Here is a 20406-nt window from a genome sequence, read left to right on the forward strand (position 1 = left end):
TACACATTCATGACACTTTAATTTAATTGAAATTGAACTACCGTAATCAAGATGAATATGTTATATTCTACTAAAAAACAAAAGTTATTATTGAATGAATACTGATTTTTTTTTTTTTTTACTGTTAAATCATTGTTTTAGTTCGTTAACAATATATCCAATGCTTCCAGACAAAAACAGAACACTCACAAAGTAAAAGTTGCAAAAACACTCTTCATCAAACATTACAACAGCACGTTACAGAGCTCTTAAACTTCAGCCCTAGAGATTCTCAGAAAGAGAATAAGTGAAAGGGGCAGTGCTTTTAACATCAAATTGAAATAAAAAAAACTCTGAACAGAACCTCCTCCTGAACAGGTTGTGTGTTGATGACCTGCAGGAAGAACCCTAGAAGAACAGGACCTGGACTATTTCTGGGCGCTTAATAACATCATCATTAAGTTGCATCATCATCGTCCTTCTGTCTGTCTTTGACCTGTAGTCCCTTTGATTTCAGCTTGAATCATTACTCTTTCTGTATTTCTGGTAGAGAGTCTTGTGTTTCATGTGGAGAGAGCAGCTTCACTGGTATAAAATACTTCATAGTTCCACTAATATCTCGTCTCTGATGTTTGAAGGGATGCAGCGACTGATCTGACAATATCAAATAAACAAATTAAAACAGCAACTTATTTGGAAGCTAAAATCAATTCTAAGACTGTCCACAGTAAATGTTCATCACCTGTTACAGCTATTTAAATGAATTGTAATACGTGTGTGTTTAATGTCTCACAGACCTTGGCTTCAGTTTCCCCGCGGTGCAGGGTGTAGAGATGATGAACGGCGCTCTGTGAAGACGCCCATGGATGGGTGAGAATCTGGAAGACGTGAAAATCGTGGCCCAGGGTGTCGGCAGTCACCAGCAGCATCCCTACAATAAAGACAAACGAGGCTATCAGCATCAGGAACCAGTCCTCCCAGCATGCTTCAAAAATGACATCACAACATTTGGAACTGTACTTATAACATACTTCTGAACATGAATCTTACTTTAGTATGTTTTTTTGAATGGTGCTTTTACAAATGCAAAAAACTCCTGAAAACTTCTGGAACTTATCGGAGTGAGCTGCATGTGTGAACACAAACAGTCGAATCTTTCACCTTTCCCTGCCAGCCCCTTGGTATATTTTATGAAAGGGAATCATGGCGAGAGAAGTGATTTTGTTTGCAGGATATTATGATGTCATAGTAAAGTTGTTTATTTACCATTTTAGAAAAGAGAATAATCAGCTCATTATTTGTTTCTATGACACAGGATATATGTAGATAAGAAATGATTGTGTTACGGCAAAATCGTTCCCCAAGAACGTCAAATGAATGGACCTCCTGAAATCAATCGATGTCTTCTTCTATAGACAAACAATACTGTAGCTTTCCTGTTCTGTCAAAGTTAATTAAAAGACGCTCTCAGCTGTGTCAGTGTGGTTAAAAGTTGTCACTTGTAAAGTTGTAAACTGATACAGACCAATCCAAACATTTAAACTGTATTTCAACCAGCAGCTCACACGGAGGCAGCAATCACTCCCAACTGTGCAGGACACATGCTCGACAGCATGACAGAATTACTGCCTTTTGAAAACCAACAAACTAGCCCGTTAAAACAAAGCCAGCTATCGTTTGTTGTTGTCATAAAATGGAGCCTTCCCCCTACATGATCACCCGGTCTGGTTCAAGGCAGGGCTGCACTTGTGTGCTACTTCAAGGGCAGACAAGATGATGAGTATCTGTAAAGGAGAGGATCTATGTTTTCATACATCGTTGGACGGCTCTGGGTGTGTGTGTACATTGACATGCACTGAAACACTGAACCACAGCTCAGCACAAGTGTAACCCCCACTGACAGGCCCATTCATTTGGTCCCGTTTTATTTGAAGCTCGTCAAACTGCAAAAAGTAGAGGCCCTCATCATAAACAACAAGCTCAACAAACCACACCAGAACAAACCCAGATCTAAACTGGCTCGGTCAGGGGAAAAATGCCGTGCTGCTTTTCAAGCACAACCCAAAAACCCTTCCCCAGAAGCCTTTTGAGATGTTAGAAACCAACCCCAGAGATTACTCAAAATGTTGGAAACGACTCACTGATACTGTACAGAGTGTAAGATTTGAAGAAAAAAATTGTCTGTCTTTTTGAATGACTCCCAGACATAAATGATATTAAAGTAATTAGTATTTCCCCTCGGAGTTTTTCCCCTCGGAATCTTTTTTGTGGAGGCTGCAGTAGGTTTTAATTAGTGGCCAGGCTTTATTGGGTGGTATGTCAAATGTGAAAAGAGGAGGCTGAAATGGCAAGACATTAAAAGAATTCAGCAACACATGCAAGGGTAGATGGAAAACAGTCCTGACAGAAAAAACAAGTTTGCTACGAATATTTGCACATTCATTCAGAGTTGAAAGGATTTTTTTTTCTTCATATTTTTGTGTTTGACTGGAGAAATAGTTCTATTTAAAGATGACGTAGCGAGGTATTGAGAGAAGGCAAGAGGAGTGGATGTGCGATGGGGTCATGTTGATTATCAGAGGTGGAGGGAGGAGAGCAGAAGAAGTGAAGTGTGCATTAAGACAGTGGTTAGCAATTCATGCTGTATCAGAGCGACCAGAAAGCCATAGAGCTAAGGCCCAGGGCCTGTAAACTCTTGAAAACCCACGCCCCAAACGAGGTGCCAAGCCACAAGAAGCATTTGCGTCAACTGGGAATAGAGAGAAAAAAGGGACGGGGCCCTTCTAATTATAGAGTCTGGAAACGGAAGCGCAGGGTGATTAGGAGTTGAGGCGCTGCGGTCTGTTTATCTGGGAGCTTCCTCTCGCTCTCGAACCCTCTCTCCCCAACACTCCGCTCTTTCTTTTTTTTTTCTTCCTCCTCTCTATGTTATGGTCGGGCCACGCCCACCCAGTGGCTGGAGAGTCTGGCCCCTGGGATTTCTGACAGATGAGACTTGGCCGCTCTGGCCAGCCTTTCAGTTCTGCTGATGGTTGAGTCTGGGCTCCAAAAAAGTAACAGCTCAGAAAGGCTGGAGAGCTGCAACGGCGGAGGACTGGGGGTTTTGTGGCCTTGTTGAAATACAGAGGCCCTCACCGTGAGGCGTCAGTCGGTTAGCCCGCGGGAAGGCCAAATTAAAAAGTAGCTGAGCCGCTCGGCGGGTGAAAAGAGAGGGTTTCGGGGAAAACCAGAGGCTGGCTGGAGCAGGGTTTGACACATCCTATTTATAACACCTCGTCCCAGAGGTTACAGTGTTATTTACGATGTTTTAGTACCAAAATCGCTGGCACGCGTACTTAGACATGCGCTAAACTGGAAGGGATGACCTCTAATTTGCCATGTGTGCGAGACATGCGCCTGTATGGGACATGAGGGAAGTGATATAATCATTTCCATAAATAACCGCTTTTGCTTTCTGTCTCTTTTTTAACCAAAAATCTTTTTTTCTTTTGTTTTGCTGCAGGCCTTACTGTCCCATCTCTGACCACCCAAACAGAAAACATCTGCTCAGTCCCATTAATACAGCAAGGATGTTTCATTTACAAAGTGGTTGGGCTAGCTTTATTCTTGACAAAGGCAGATGGAATACCGGAGTAGGAGAACGAGAGAGAGAGAGAAAGGCAAAGAAAGAAATGGAGAGAGCTACATAAAGGGCGGTGATTTCCCTGCTTGGCAACACAGAAGGCCACAACAAAACTAGTCCACTTTTTAATTAACAACACTAGGCTCCAAAAAAAAATCAGGAAAATCTCAAATTATAACCATGTGGAAGACATAAGGCTTACATGATGTAGTACTTGGGGGACTCAGATAGCTTTACTGTTACCAGGATGCATAAACTTCAGAGCAAATGAGCCCAGCACACAAATGAAAGACTATCCATGGTAGGACCAGAACTTGTCTTCAGGGCTGCCAATATGGAGAGGAGGACAGGAGTCTTTGTTTGTCTGTATACTTACACATATGCTGAGCATATACAACACAGATTCACCCTGCATATTGTATATAAAACTACCTGAGGTGTTAGTGTTACCATGGGTTCATCGACCACCCATTCAGGATCATTTATCCACCAATGTTACACCAACTGTCCTCCTCTACATCAGCCCATCAATCCACCAATACCTATTGTTGTGTTTAACATTTTTTTTTTTTAAAGGTCATGAAGATCTGTTCAATTTATTCAAGAAACCCTCTTTAGCAAACTTGGCCTTGGATCTTTAAAAGATTCCAATGGTTTCATTGCCAAAGTAATAGATTAATAGGTATGTGTTCTCAGTGCAATTGTGGCTACGGTACTAATTGAAGGAAGGCGGAAAACGCCCTACTAATCCCCTCACCACCAAATCACCACACTAATTTATGAGCAGTTTTAGTTCCACTGGGCAGCAAAGAAGACCTCATGGTTAGTCAGACGCTAACAAGCCAAAGTCAACCTCCTCTTATATAACGAAGACAGCAGTGCGATTAATTACATATCTGTATTACAAATTATAACCCAAGCTTGTATTTTTTAGCTGAGAATTTATTTAGAGTCTTATTTTGAATGTGTTATTATCTTCCAGGTTTTAAAATGAGAGTTACTTACTCAAGTAATGATATAGTTCATTGGCTTTTCTTAACAAGTATCTGACTAACATCCATGTTAATGGCAGGGTTAGGGTTAGTCAATCAAAGTGACGAAGATATTGGAGTTCAAGACATATCTGTAAGCTGGAGGTCTGTGAACCATTTGTGTTGTTCTCGCCCTGCCTGATTTTCTTCATCCAATATTGTTGTGTCAAATCACAGCGATCAGCTTAGTGTCTATACCATCCAAAGTAAGTCCCTTTGAAAAATATTATCCAAGTGGATGTGTTGATTTGGTCATTTCATGGTGCCTTCACAAAACTCCCTTTGTCATCAAACTACAGTATGTTAACCACCTCTGACTTAAAGTCTAGTTAGCTTCTTTTTACTTTCTGCTGATATTCTTACAACAGTTTATTTAAACAAAACATAGAATCAGCCAACATCAACTAGGCATTTTTTTTCTCGGGTGCTATTGATTTCTTAATAATTAATGGGGGAAGGGGAGGGGGACAGGGGGTGTTGTCTTTGACATTACCCGTACTTTTGAGTTCCAACAAAATATTTGTGTCAAACAATACAGAACATGGTATCGGGTCAGCAAAAGACAAGAAACAAGAAATATCACTTTAACAAAGGAGGCCGTATCTAATAACATACATAGTTTGGTATTTTGAAGGCATATCTATCCTACTGTAGACAAAATAAATTGGAAGAGTCACTGACTTCCACAAAGAGAAACTTAATAAACCCCTAAAAACGTTGCCACCATTGACCCTGCAGTGGTTAAAGCCTGACGAGCTGCAGTAAAGTGAAGGTGGACTCCTGTGACATCACTGTATAAGTTCAGCAGAGCATACATTTAAACAAACCAAGCCACAATGATCACTCATGTCGGTTGTATTGAGAACCTTGAAACTTTTAACCTCTCTGGACAAAGTGGCACCCACTTTTTCTTTTGTGGATTTTGTGCACTACATGCATTGGTAGTGTATTTTATTAAATAATCTCATCCTGGGGCACCGGATAGCCTCGCGGTTATGTCGTGCACCCCATGTACAGAGGCCATAGCCCTCGCCGCAGCGTCCAAGGGTTTCGAATCTGCCATCGGCCCTTTGCTGCATGTCGTCCCCCACTCTCTCCTTCCAACATTTCCTGTCTCTCTTCAGCTGTTCTATCTAATAAAGCCGAAAAAAAATGGACACTGAAAAAACAGGCTGTTTCTCTAGTGTACTCCAGATCAGTTTGTCTGACACCTACCCCAGGCATCAGTTTCAGAATAACTTTATAGAAATAATTACTCTAATACCCAATGGGTTATTTTCTAAAAACTCTTCATAAAGAGCTTTAATTTACACTTTTAACACATTTGATTTGAAAACGGTCAATAGTAGTGTCATTGTTTTGCACAGATCCTCAAAGAATGAAGGATGACTGTAAAAACCATTGGAAGAGAGGAAGACAAGAACAGACATGGAAGGAGGGCAAAAGGGAATAGGGTGGAGGGGACCAAGGGCCGCAAAGAAAAACACAGGAGCAGAGAAGAAGTGGGGGGGAAAGGTCCTTATGGTTCATTTGATGTACCGTGACTGAAACCAACAGTTATGTTTTTCTACGCGCTCCATAGGCAGACCACCTGTGAGCACTTAAGATATTAATAGATATGAAAAAGGTGTGTGATGCTAAACTAGCCATTAGTTTGATATTACTCTTCTGGAACGCCAGCTCTTTGAACGGGGGGGGAGGACTTGCCCGCCTTTAAAGTCTCGCCGAAACACACAAGGGGCAGTCACCGTAGCGGTCAAGTTCACAGAGCGTGACTGTTCTCGAGGCAGAGCTCGGGGCTTGTTCTTTCATCACCTTAAGTGGAAAACACACTACTTAAGTCTGTTTTTATGGAGCATTTACATATTTGCACACTTCCTGATGGAATTGTTTCAAAAGAGGAGAGGGGGGGGTGGCATTATTTTTGTCATATACCACAGGGCTGTCCAGTAGAACACAGGATGAATGGGAATGCTGAGGAAGTTCCTACTTTACCTGAAAGACTTTATCCACCAAATCCACCGCCCCAATTTACTGCCACTAATCCAAATTCCCAGAGAATCCTAATGCTTTTAACTTTGTTTTCTTTCTGTGGTTTTCCAACCTAACATAAACATGTTCTCACAGCAGCTTACAGGGAACTTTAACACCAGGCCTCTTTTGATGCTCTGTTTAAAAAGCCCCAAAACAAATTGCTCCTGTCTACAGTCTCCTGAAAAAGAATTTGGGACTGTGATCAGCACTTAATCCCCTTTCGGAGCAAACAGGCAGACAGTGAGGCTGCAGAGGTAAGCTCCTTGTATTTTCACGGTCTCTTTTCGACTTCTCACAGAGCTGTTCGATTCCGTCAACTAATGAAATCCTTTTAAACATTCACAGCCGCTGGTCATAGGTAAGATATCACAGTGCTCCAATTGTCCATTGATAATACAGAACAAAGTAAGAAACTGAAGGGAGATGTTTTTGTGAAGAGTAAAATTGACCATCTATTTATTTTAAGGTTGCATAAGTACGTTTAAATCAAATGTCTAAAATTTGCTTAATAATTTCAGTCAAGACTATAAAAAACTGCAAACCAGAGATCTTGACATTATCTGGCAAATTTACAACATCATGGACCATCTGGCATGTTAGCTGGCAGTGGTGAGTCAGAATCAGTATTGTAAACTGCTGGATTGTCGTGTGTGCAAATTATAGCTGGAGGGTCTGCCAGTTAAAGCAGCCATGCAACCAGTGCTGTTCTGTTTCTTTGGAGGAGATAAAAACAAGTATGCCTTTGATTAATGATTTTATCCTTCTTACATCTAGAGATGAAGATGTTGATCTGTTTATCCGTTTAATCTGATATTTTTGTTCATAGCAAAACATCTCAGCGTGAATGGGACAGATTGCCAAGAATTGTATTTTGTGCAGGAGATTAAGTATCCCGACTCCAAATGTTTTGATGACATCATGACCTTCTACTGCGTTAAAATACAGGTCTTGCATTTCTCCTTAATATAAGAAACTTAGAGAAGAAAATGAGCAGAGTAAAACTTGTACCATTAAGGCTTCACTCCAACACCACATTTAAGCGGAAATGTCAGCATGTTTTGCAAGACATGGAATGATCTAGACCGATGGTCGACGTTTTGATTAGTTGGTAAGAGTCATGCTACCAAACATAACATGAGTGTATTTAGTTCCAAAGCATTCCTATTCAAATGATTATCATTAATAAATTAATGCAATTAGCTGCATGTGATAAAAATCACCCAGCTGGCACTGGATGTCATTGTGACAGAAGGATGTTGGCCTCTAATAAAATGTGTTAGAGATGGGCCCACAACTCGTTTTTTAATAATATTTCTTAAGGCTGTATGGATGTACAATAGCGCCATAGTGTTTGTGATTTTCATTGCTGTGTGCTTCTCTGTTTACATGTGGATTGTTGTTTGTTTCTATTGTTTTTAATGTCCAAGACCAATTTGCCCAAGCAGACAATAAAGCGTATCATGTTTCATTGTAATACATCGCAATCTCAACGCGAAATCAGGTTGTTATAAAGAAAAAGAAAAAAGAAAAAACTTGGGCTGACATCAACCACCAATGTCATATGGACGGTCAAATTTGACAGGTTGGTATTGGTCGAGTCAAACAATAACGTCTAATGATGTCAGGATTTCACTAAAGGGGGAACGTTAACATTATGATCTCGTCCAGACCTTAGTTTTTGGTATTGATGCTGGCATTAGGATGTTACAGATGTTTATTTGGTTTGATTGTTTACTGAACAACACAACATGAAGACAAAATATCAGTGTCCACTATAGTCATTGTATGTTTTTCTGGCACTGAAATGTAATCATGCAATGTGACAACCTACATTTAACCAAGTGTGAACTTCTGGTAATGTTCGTTGCAAAGCTTTTTGTGTTGACTTGATTTTATGAAAACTCTGATGATATGAGAAACATTTCTGATGATGCACGTAACAAATTTAGTTCAACAAACTGAGTAATTTGGGTTGAGCGCCATACACTGATAGAGTATTTTGGACTAGTGTGCAAAGTCTGATCTTGCAGAACTTGCTAAAATGCTTCAACCACTGTTCCCACCGGCTTGGGCGATAAAACCTTTATAACTGTACCGACCCAGCAGTGTTTCTTTAATGATTCATGTCTCGTAAGGTTCAAGGGTTAGAAAAGTTTTTCCATGCAACACTTTATTTTGGTATGTTTATAAAAGGGCATGCTTTAAAGGCCACTGACAGCTTTTGAAGGCCCTGTGCTGAAATGTGTCCGTTGTTATTTTGTACGCTGCTCTTGCCCAGATAAAGGAAGCATGAAGGACATTTTGTTTGCTGACTTTTTTGTCTCTTTTTCACTGACAGCTTTTAAACTATAAGTTCCAATTAGTTATATTAAATGTAATTGTGTTCTGTTAGTTTTTTGCATCAAGAAAATAGATTAAAATGATGCATAAATCATGACTTTTAGGCAAGGTTGCACATCTCTCTAACCTCTTTCCATGAACTCTGCTGCCAGTACAAACAAACCATGGGAACAAGACACTTAGCAACTTCCCCACCAAGCCACCCACCTACACACATACCGAAAAGGAGTTACAAATGACCTGTGTGTTACCGCACTGTGTGGGCTGTGAATGACTCCACACTGTTGAGGTGTCTGGTGTGTTGGTGAGTGTTGGGCATAGGGGGAATATTGGGTGAGTCTCTTTGATCCCTGCTTTCCAGAGACCCTGAGTCATGGTCAGCGGCTGGCCCAGTTACTCTCCTTAGCTCTGGCCTTGTAACCACTTATCTTTATGCTTTTTTTTTCCAGATGTGTTCCTTATTTGATATTGTTGTTTTTTTATCATCTTGAATAGGTTTCACTTAAATGTTGTAAATGATCTGTCTTCAATATTTACTACTTTTAAAATGTGGCTTTTGGATTGGATGGATATGCTCTCCTTTTGGCATGGAGTTCATGTGGTGATGTCTTTATTGAACCTTTGTGAGTAGCAGATATCTCTATCATTTATATGGTTTAGTGGTCTTTAGGATAACCAGAGTAAGATGGTCTGGCAGTGCAGGAATTATGTTTCTGATCTAGCTGCTCAAAGCAACAAAGCTGGGAAAAAATGGGTTTTAGCTATTCATGGCTTTAATTCAGCACTAGATTTGCTTGCAAAAACTCAGAAGATCTATTATGACTTTACTTTATCTCATTTATAGATGTTTTGATGTACTTAAGACGTCAAAGATGGATGTTGACAGCATCATTTGGCTGAGATACATCCATAAACCCTATTTGGTACAGAATATTCTTTATCTCTAGAACTGCTTGATCACAATCATGCCATCTAACTCCCATTACCAGTGGTGGTTTTAGGTCCATGTGTCTGTTTCTTAGCTATATATTCAAATACAAACATTTTAACAAGTAATATCAACCACTAAGGCCAATGACTGCTATTCCTCTGCAGTATTAGAGTTATAAAGCATTTTTAATGACTTCATAGTGTGCTCTGTACTCGTCATCTTGACCTTGTTACTGTAGGTTTGCCACAATAGCAGAATTTTTCACTGATACTAGTAAAAACCAAACGATATCAGTCCCTGTTTCAACACCACAATGACCAAATATGAGTCATAGCATCCAGTATTGAGTAACTTGTTTCAATACCAAATAGTTGCTAATTAAGTTATCTCTGTATCTCACGGCAGCTTAGGGTCAAATGTGACTGAAACTTTTGTTACTTTCTGATATTATCACCATTAAAATAACATGTGATATCAAAAGGTGTTAAACTACCCTTACTTGGCTTATCTAACCTTATTTTACCTCACTAAAGAGAAAGCTATAAAAAAATACCAGGAAAGCCACAGCTTTTTAGATGGGTACTAGCAACTGTTCAAAAAATCTTGCACAAAATGTTTATACAAAAAACAATTAAAGTGTTTTTATTTTTGATAAGTTGATTCAGCTTTTTTTCCAACAGATTTCCTGCGATTGATAAAGCTTACATGAGACACCGCATTATGCCCATAGGTTGTTCCATATCACAATAAATTCCCAATTCATGCTCTTTGAAGGATATTTTTGTGATAGAATTAGCAGTGCACACAGCTACAAGTCCTAAACTTTGCATTGGACAACCAGTTGTTGCCATCATTGCAAAAAACAACAACAATCCATGCACTTAAACTGTTTGCATGCATGCTAAGATGGCATATAACTACCAGTACTTTCTTCTATATACAACTTGTTCAACAAAGTCTGTCTCTAAAATCTGTGAAAAATATTCCCCAAAATTGTAATAGTACAGGTACAGTATAATTCAGCGTGGAACGACAAACCCGTCTGATCTGCAGTGGAAATTCTGGAAAAAAAGGCAAGGCAGAGAGCCCTGCTGAGCAGCTGCTGTAAATCACATCAGAGCCGGCTGTGAGTGCTAATTACTATCTTGGTGTGAAGACACAACTCAATCCGTGCTAAATGTGTGGCTATAAATGTGCGGCCAAGTGAAGCTACTTGTGTGTGGGAATTCCCCTCGTGTTCAACATGTGCGTGTGGGTCGAGGGTTTTTCGGCGACGGCCTGGTTTCTTTCACACATCAGTAAGACGGAGAGACGGAGTTATTACACCACCGAGAGCTGCCTTCACAGCACAGCTGCCTCAATGGTCAGGCTCCACGGGCCAGGCTATTCATTAGACTGGCCTGTTACTAAAGCAGGGGTATGGTTTATGGGACAGTTCTGTGTGGGGAGGGATTCAGTCTTGATTCATCTGCCATTACTCCTGCTTTGATGGGGTTATTCAAAACTTCCATATTCAGATCATTTAGACGGCTGTACAAAAATTTAATTCTGATTCTGTGGTAGCCTGCTGAGGTTTATGACACTGAAAAAGGTAGTATAAGAGATCTTTTACAGACACGGGTGGAAGTGAACCGTACCCTCATCCAGTTAAAATTTAATTGATTTGACTGTTTCATGGTCAAAGTACAAGCAGTAAGATGTAAGACTGGTTCAGTTTTTACTATATGCAGAACTCAGATCTACAAATATGACACATCCAGGTCTTAAAATAACTATTAGCTTATTTGATATTAAAAAGGTGAAATGCTGAGTAATCTTTTTAATCTATCTAATGTCCTTTTTATATGCAATCAAAAATGTCTTTGTAGAATAAAAACATTTTTCAAGAAAAATCAAGAAAAATATATATATGTATAAAAAAAGTCAGAGAAAGTAGAGTTCCTTTCGTCCCTTGGTATTGTCTGAGAAGCTTCCCTGTGTGCATGTGGTCCCAATAAACACCTCCTATTAGAAGTAGGGTAACCTGCATGTTGCCTTGGAGACAAAAACCAGGGAAAACAAAGTCTGCAGTGCTGTTTTATCTTTAGTGATGCAGCTAACTGCTAATTTCCATTCTTAATTATTGCAATAGTCCAGCCACATGAAACATGAAAGAAAAGCATGTTGGAATGTCCTAAGGTCCACATGATTAAATACCATGTTTTATCCAACACACAATCCAAAACTAACGGATCATTTTTACTTATTAAGATTTAGGACAAAGAAAACTAAAGGCAGGGGCGTGGTCAGACTCCCACATGCTCTGACCTGCAAAAATATATTTGGCAGTTAGTTCATACTGGAGTTTGCTTGCAATTTTTTTTCCTTTGCACCTATATCACGAAATAGATCTACAAATATTTATAAAAAATTTGAAGTCCTAACTAAAGAAAATGTGCAAAAATTACATGCAAATAACACTGAATTTTTTTTTTTTTTAACATAAGTCCTGCCTCTGACAGGGCAAATAGCCAATCATGGTTCTAGGATTTTGGGACAAGCCCCTTTGGACAAGCTCCTGCTGAGAGGCCCTGAAAAAAATGACTAAATCAATGAATCGTAGCAGATTACAGTTTTCTTTGTTGTGGTATAAATGATCAAACTTGTGTTTTCAGTTCCTAAATAAATTAAACTGTAGCAAGTAAAGTGTTGGGAACTCCCCAGTAGATTAAGCCCTGTGAAGTTCCTCATCAGGGCGCAAAGAAGTTACAATTAGCATTTTCTATATACCGGTATGCAAAAATTAAATATTTCTTAAGGGTATCGTGTTTAATGAATACTTTTGAAGTATCTTAAGTTAATTTTTTTGAGTATATTTATGTCGTTTTAATTAAACAAAGCATTAAATGAAGGTCTGAGGATAGAATTCTTCTTCCAGCACAGCATGTAAACACTGAGCAGGGCTGCAGAAAATAGAGGTTTGAGAGAACAAAGAGCAGACGCTGGTGACTCGTATGGTTGCTGGGTCAATCACTCCATCTAGTGCCAGAGGGAGTCAAAAGAAAATGTACAAGTTGTTGGACAATATCTCTGCCATCAAAAGATGAGTGTATTTTGACCTTGGCATCGTACCTAATAATCAAGTCAAGGATCGTTAAGGACGAGTGAAGAGGACGAGACGCGAAAGAAAACAAGCACACACACATTGCAGCTGTTAAAGAGAGCGCTTCCCCACTGCACTTCATCTGCGTCCCTCTAATTACACCACTAGGAATAGATCCACAGATCCACCGAAGCGCCGCACAGCGCCAGCCGCCACACCGAGTACTGGCGGCCACCGGTCCGCCCTCTGTAGCGCGTCCAACACACACAAGCCACTGGGGTAACTTACATAACTCTTCCCAGCCAAGACTTGTGGGCTTTCCAGGCTCTGTTTGAGTCATATCATTGTTTCCTGCTAAGTCTATCTTTCTTGTTTCTGCCATGTTGAGCTTGACCGCTGTGAGGGGAGTCTCAGGAGGGCCGGGGAGGTAGTGCAGTAAAATATACTTCCCCCAACTACTTGGAAAGAGTTTATTTAGAGCCAGGCCAATGAACCCGTCAATCAGAATTTGGGTTCTGATCAAATCAAGGAGTCTGTAACTACAGGACACTCCAGAGCATGCCGCTAAGAAAGGAAAATAAGAGAATATACAATGATGAAAGGAGAACTGAAAAGAAAACGTTCTTTGCTTGTTTGAAGATTCATCCTAATCTTATTTCACGCCCTGACTGCAGTGGAAAAAAAGGAGGAAAAATCTGTGTTTTTTGGCTCCTCGCTGTTCTCAGTTGTAGTTTAAACTTTTATTACCCCTTAAGATTCAGCTCACGCTAAATGAGTCATGAAGATTAAAGTGTGTTTGGAAGTTTTAAACTGACGGTGGAATAGGTCACAGGGGATCCTTTCAGCGCTGCTGACTCAAAAAAACTACAGTACTAGGACACTGCCACGTGTACAGCATTGTGCTTTGTTGGAAGTAGAAAATAAAGCTTGGATGTTTAAGAAAACAAAAGATCAAAAAGTACCTTATTGTAAATCAGCACTTCTTCAGAAAAGTGACTTTTACTAAATCTGAAAAGTGTGGCATCAATTGTGGATTTCCTTTAAGTTATGTTTTGGTCTTCGCTTGCAAGCTAGTTCAATGTTTGATTTTAACAATTATGTCTTTTTAAAGATTCTGTAATTAAAGGCAAAATCTGTCGGCCAATGGCATGATTTTGGATTTGGAAAGTGCTGTCCAAGTGATTTCCGTTTGTAGTCTGAGTAATTGCTCACTATCATTACAGCTGGCATTATCTGAACACAAGAGAACAGTCCGTGTGGAGAGCAAAAGAGGCAGAACACATTGGCCATACTTCAACACCAGAACAGAGGTCATCCGTCAACAATTTATCCTTTTATCAAACTTTAAAAAAAGGTGTCTGTATGCAGGTGCATCTCATGATCTGTTCTTAGACATCTTAACTCAACAGCAACTCCATCCTGGTGTTTCAAATTACTGGTAAGACTGTAAACAACGCTCCTAGAGGCTGTATCATTATCAGACGATAGCTGATGGCTCCTACAGCAAAATGTGTTTTTGTCCGTTTGTTAATTGGTGTTCAGAGGGTACCGTACAGTTGTTATAAAATTGTCCCTTCCAAATTCAAAGTATTTTGAGTACCAATTTCTCACTTGGTATTTTGCACACAACATCCTCTGTTGGAGAAAAATGAAGTCAATGTAGTAATGCAAAAAAACGGCAGTTGGCCGCAAAAGCCAAGAAATCCCCATTAGGTCAGATTTAAAAAATGTCAATGTTTACAGCAGAAATAGACCTTTTTCTCCTTCATTCAAAAACAGTTTTTGTCTCTATAGCTCTGTATTTAAAGCCATCTTATTCGATAATATTGCGGCAAAGAATTATACATTGTATAACTAGGGGCGTGGCTTAGTTGACCAACATGGTGGGAACATTATAGCTGCTTGCAGGAGGTTAAGACCCGCCTCAACACTAACTCTTTCCTGTTTCTGGACTGACTGAAAGTTAGGTGGAGATAACTTTTCCAATTTTGGCAACTCCAGGAGTTAGGTTTCAAAACACCTCTTCAGAAACATATAGGTGTCTTGCGCTAGGATGCTTTTTTTGGCTAACTAATGCTGGGGACACACTTGCTAACTTTACCTGTTCATCACGGCGACCTTGCTAGACTGCAGTAGCTTGTATATCTGTGCCTAAATGTGTCTGTGTATTAATGTGCCGGTGTGTTTCTATGCTGCAAAACGTGTGTAAAATGCAAACTAAGTGAAACGCTGTATCTCTAGGTAATGTGTTGCTGCAGCCTAATGTGAAACATGCCTGAGCAGCGCTGCAGTGGGTTTTTTTTTCTTGCACTATGATTTCTTCTTTAATAAACAGATGTTTCATTTAGTCATGGACAACAAGCCAGCTTCCTGCTCAAAGAACACCACTTGTAGAAATCATACAGAGGGTCATATTTCCTTGACATACTTTGAAGATCTTTTTTGTGTCATTAGCTTTAATGTGTTTTATGTGTGACCTCTGTTGAGATGATAGTGGGAGTTGGGGGGATCCAGACAACTCTGTCTTGTCTGGCTTAGTCTGCAATATCATCCCGGTGCTGCTCAATCTGAGCTGCTGAGTTCAGTCATAAGTCGAGGTAAGTGAAGGATTCTTAGGGGGGTTTGGAGGTCATGAGGTGAGAGCCATCTCTCAGCAGCTCCTTTATTAACTGCACATGCACACGCAACACACACTCACACACACACACAGAAGCTCAGGAGAAACAGGACCGAGTGTCGCCTGTTCACACTTACAAAGCTTCTACTGTCCTGTTCTCTGTGGGGTGGAGGTCAGCAATGCTAAGAAATCAGGGAAGGAGATGACAGAGTAGAATAATGTGTAAAGGAATGATTTAAAGATACCATTTGATTAGTAAATTAACATGATTCTATAATTGTTTGTTTGTAAAACAGGAGACTGTTTTATATCCTGGTATTGCTATGTGATGAAGGCCATTTACATGTAGAAAGATAATCACGTTTAAAGTCTGAAAAGATATTCATCCTGTTGTGTGAGGTTGTCTGCCTCTGATCTATATTTTAAAATAAGTTTCATATTTGTTTGCCTGGTTTGCTTGATTGCTTGAACTGTACTTATACGACCTTCAATATGAACCCAAACGTGAAAATACTACAGTCTCTCTTTACCATGAAAGAAACAGACAAAAGATCATCCTGAACTCGTTATGAAACGTTTGTCTCTTCACCGTGCTGTATGATTAAAATCTTGCATGTCAAGTCTCTGCAATGGGTAATTCACAGCAAGTGAAGATGTAGTTTATGTATTATAATGAGGCAAGCTTTTCTTCAAAACTTTCACTTGAGCAGAGTTGAACATTTACTCCAGTCGAAAACAGAATTTTTTTCTTTTAAGCCCGGGAATCTTTGGATTTCTCCCAATTCGATTTCGATTTTTGGGGTCATGATTCAATTGAAAATCAATTTTTGATACAAAACAATTCTGGATTCATCGATTCAAAGTCTATTTTTGAATTAGTACATACTTCAGGATCTACTCCAGTCATTTGTGAGACTGGCTGAATTTCTTGCTGCTCAATTTGGCATTCTACTGAGTTAAAGAGCTAGCCTTAGCACTTAGCAGGGAGTGACTGAAAAAAAAGATTTTTGGAAGTTATGAATCTATTTAAAATCTCAGAGGATAAGAATCTCGATGTTTACATCATTTCCCACCTCTACCTTCTTTTTTGTTAGTTGTTCATTGTCTTTAATTATCAGACAGTAATGGTAGGCTATACATACACTTATGTATCCAAGCTGTGTTTGGAAATATGAGGCTAAAATTGTGCAAAGTGAAAACATAGTGGTATGACTGGTCCTGTGTTTGCATCCATAAGGTCCTGTAATAGGCGCCTCTGTATGCGTAGTAGTGAATGCGATGAGCCTCTTCTATGATTTATCACGATTCAAATTTTAAATCAAATTTCAGCACTGCTTTTAATATTTGAGGTGGTGTTTTCTTTTGTGGGACTATATTATATGGGCTGCCTGCCCAGCTGCAAAGATTCCTTCCAACCCTTTTTTTGCAAAGTTACATTCACTGCATCCCTTCGTGTGATTGGTTTAAGGGCATACAAACAAATAATAGTGTAACCCGTCTTTAATGTGGATTGAAGATGGGTTCAGAGAGACCTGGAGATGATGGAAATATCTCTGGCTTTGCATTAAGAATGTATTCTTTTTTTGTAACTGTAAGGACCAGCACTAGGGTCTTTACTTTCAAAGAGAGTAAGAAGAGAAAATAAACTGTTGAAAAATAGTCTTAAATTAAGAACTATGTCTACATTGTGTGACAGCATATGCAAAGATTTACTGTGTGCATATTGAGCATCCTCCTGTGAGTGAATAATGGGTGCATATGTTACCCATTGACTGTTTGTGACACAATGCCTGACCTGCATGTGTTGGTCTAATGCTGCCAATGTCTTGAGGTTGGTGTTAATGCATGTGTCTGGCTAAACACGTTTGTTGTGTACGAAATGAACACACACACACACACACACACACACACACACACACACACACACACACACACACACACACACACACACACACACACACACACACACACACACACACACACACACACACACACACACACACACACACACACACACACACACACACACACACACAGTCTATGAATACATTTGTAGGAGACGGTTGGTCCAGCTCTGCCTCAGAGATGAGATGAGGTGGCCACATGTGAGCCAAACACACCACCATGTTACACTTGAATGGAAGCTTGATCTGCCTCCTGCTTTCTATGTCTTCCAAACTCACCCGGCTCGAGCTCCTTCCTTAAAAAATAAATGTGTGTGCGTGCATGAGTGAGTGTCTGTGAGTGTGTCTTACCACTGGGGTTGAATTGCATGCAGGATATGGGTTTGTCATGAGCTGGGAAGTGAGCCACCACTCCCTCGCCGTCCGAGTCCTCACTCACCAGGACCTGGAGTATATATACACACACACACACACATACACACACACACACACACACACACACACACACACACACACACACACACACACACACACACACACACACAGACACACACACACACACACACACACACACACACACACACACACACACACACACACACACACACACACACACACACACACACACACACACACACACACACACACACAGCCACACAGCCACCACACACACACATACACACACATACACACACAAAGAAAGAAAGAAACTTCAAATCATTTTCTAACAATGAGAACATTGAACCCAGAACGGGACTTTCCCCTTCTCAAGGATTTCTCTTCACATTTTGGTCTGGTCTGATATCATCACCACACTCAGCACTGTTCTTTGACACCAGCCCACAGTTTAAGAGCTTTCTGAATGTGTTATTGCCCTCTTGTGGATAGAAAGTAATCAGCATATTACCTGAAGAAGACAACACACACTCTGTTTAAATCCTCCTCTTTTTGTTGCATCAAAGAAATGATGACTCATCAAATTTGACCTATTTTTTCTAAGTGCTTGTGTCTGTCTTGAGACCAGTGTGAACAGGGAATAATAAAACAAAAGAGAGAAGAATATGGACACATTTACTTTAACAATAATGTGGCTTTTCACATGTGGCTTTGCCGATACCCCATGACAGCGGGTTTTCCCGTAAACAGGCAGAAACTGGCGGCAAATCCATCTTCGGCTTGCTGCTTCTAAAAGTCGCCTAAGAAAATGAAATTATAAGTCACTTTACACAACTAAAGGCTGCTCCTAAATCTCTGTATGAAGTCTATGAAGTCTGTTGTCAAGAGGAAACTAACAAGGGCCTAGCAGAGACCAGGAGCTGGAAGAAAAACCCCTTTAGTCAAGAAGAGAGATTAGAAATGAGCCCAGACATGAGGCCACTTCATGTGCGAGAGAGAGAGAGAGAGAGAGAGAGGGGACATATACACTGGGTGAAATTTGGCCCCAGTGTTGCATTAACGATGTCAGGAAGGCTGGCTGAGCATTTTAAAAAGGAACTAGTCCAAACAAGGAACAGCCACTAAAAGCTAAAGGGCTTCAGCTCGGACTACAAGCAAGAAAACAAGCGGGGGGGGGGGGGGGGGGAGGAAAAAAAGGTGGAGAGCAGAGAGAAAGAAAGAAAGAAAGAATGGGGCTGGTGACATAAAGCAGATCACTTTTATAACGGTGCAGGGAGACGATGTTGTTCTGTGAGAGAATCCTGCTGCTGGAGCCTTTTGAAACACAAGTGTCCTCCAGAGATCCGAGCCCATTACACAGGAGAGAGTGTGTGTGGTGTGTGTGGTGTGTGTGTGTTATAAGGCTGTTGTACCAAATAAGGAATTTCAAAGAGTGGAAGAGACGGGAATATCCTGGACTGACACAGGAACTCACCTCTTCTGTATCACTGTCTTTTTCCTATATCTCCAAAAATCACACCTCGACCCTCATCGCTATTCACTCCCTCTCACTTTTTCTCTTCTTTTCCCCATTTCTCCTCCACTCCTAGCTCCCCCGCCTGGCTGGCCTAGTGAGTGTTTACAGCCAGTGTACGGTTACAGTGGGTCGGCCGGTGACAGAGTGCAGGCCTGCTTCTGAAGGCTTAGGTCCAGCTTATAAGACAACACACACTAACTGCAGGGCGGCTAAAGTCACCGTGTAAGAGAGAAGGAAGTGTGTGTGTGTGTGTGTGTGTGTGTGTGTGTGTGTGTGTGGTGACTTCATCACTGCCAAACTGTACCGTGTATGCTAACATGCCTCATTAAAAATGTGACAGCTACTGCTCTGTGATTAATCACGGAGTGCAGTGGCTGAGGAGAATTAAGGGGATAAAAACGTTTAGCTTTTCTTTAGACGTTAAGGGGAGATCCTGTTGAAGGAAACTGGTATGCTTCAAATCATAATCAGGACTGAATGGACTATATATACAGGTAACTATACTTCCTGTGTATTTGTACCTATGTGCGTCTGTGTAGAATATTGTTGTTAAGGGTTATATCCAAAAACGTATATTCTTAAATAATTTCTAGGTTCATTATGCAAAAGATAGTCAGCAAGAGCTCAAATGCTTTTTAGGCAGCTTTTCTGTTTTATTGTAAAACAAAACTGTCCAATAAAAAAAAATGGCTGGAAACTCTTCACTCATTCATAATCTCCCATAAAAAGTCTAAATTGAACGTTAAGGCCTTATTTGACGTGCGGTGCAGCCTTGAGCTTCATGTGAGGTTCCAGACCAACAGCTGACTGTTTACAGAGCTTCTCACCTACCACGGCTGCACCTAAAACAGACAGAGCTGCGGCTGAAAGCTTGGCTCTTTAAATATGCAGAAAATCTTAGTCGCACCTCTCACTGACTCGTGTAAAAAAAAAAAAGAAGAGGTGAATGGGCCC

The 20406-nt window shown here is 40.4% G+C and overlaps 1 protein-coding gene across 3 annotated transcripts in view; it reads right to left on the reverse strand.

The window, feature by feature from the left end:
- The window catches only part of bcas3 (BCAS3 microtubule associated cell migration factor), a 337447-nt gene that overhangs the window by 268999 nt on the left and 48042 nt on the right, over window positions 1–20406 (reverse strand). For all 3 annotated transcript variants that reach the window (XM_061046080.1, XM_061046078.1, XM_061046081.1), the window contains exons 13-14: window positions 17892–17985; window positions 777–910 (exon numbers count right to left, since the gene is read on the reverse strand). In XM_061046080.1, the coding sequence (XP_060902063.1) occupies window positions 777–910; window positions 17892–17985 (228 nt within the window). The remainder of the gene's footprint in view (window positions 1–776; window positions 911–17891; window positions 17986–20406) is intronic.

The sequence above is a fragment of the Labrus mixtus genome, chromosome 9 (assembly GCF_963584025.1).
Source record: "Labrus mixtus chromosome 9, fLabMix1.1, whole genome shotgun sequence".
NCBI classification, from domain to species: Eukaryota; Metazoa; Chordata; class Actinopteri; order Labriformes; family Labridae; genus Labrus; species Labrus mixtus.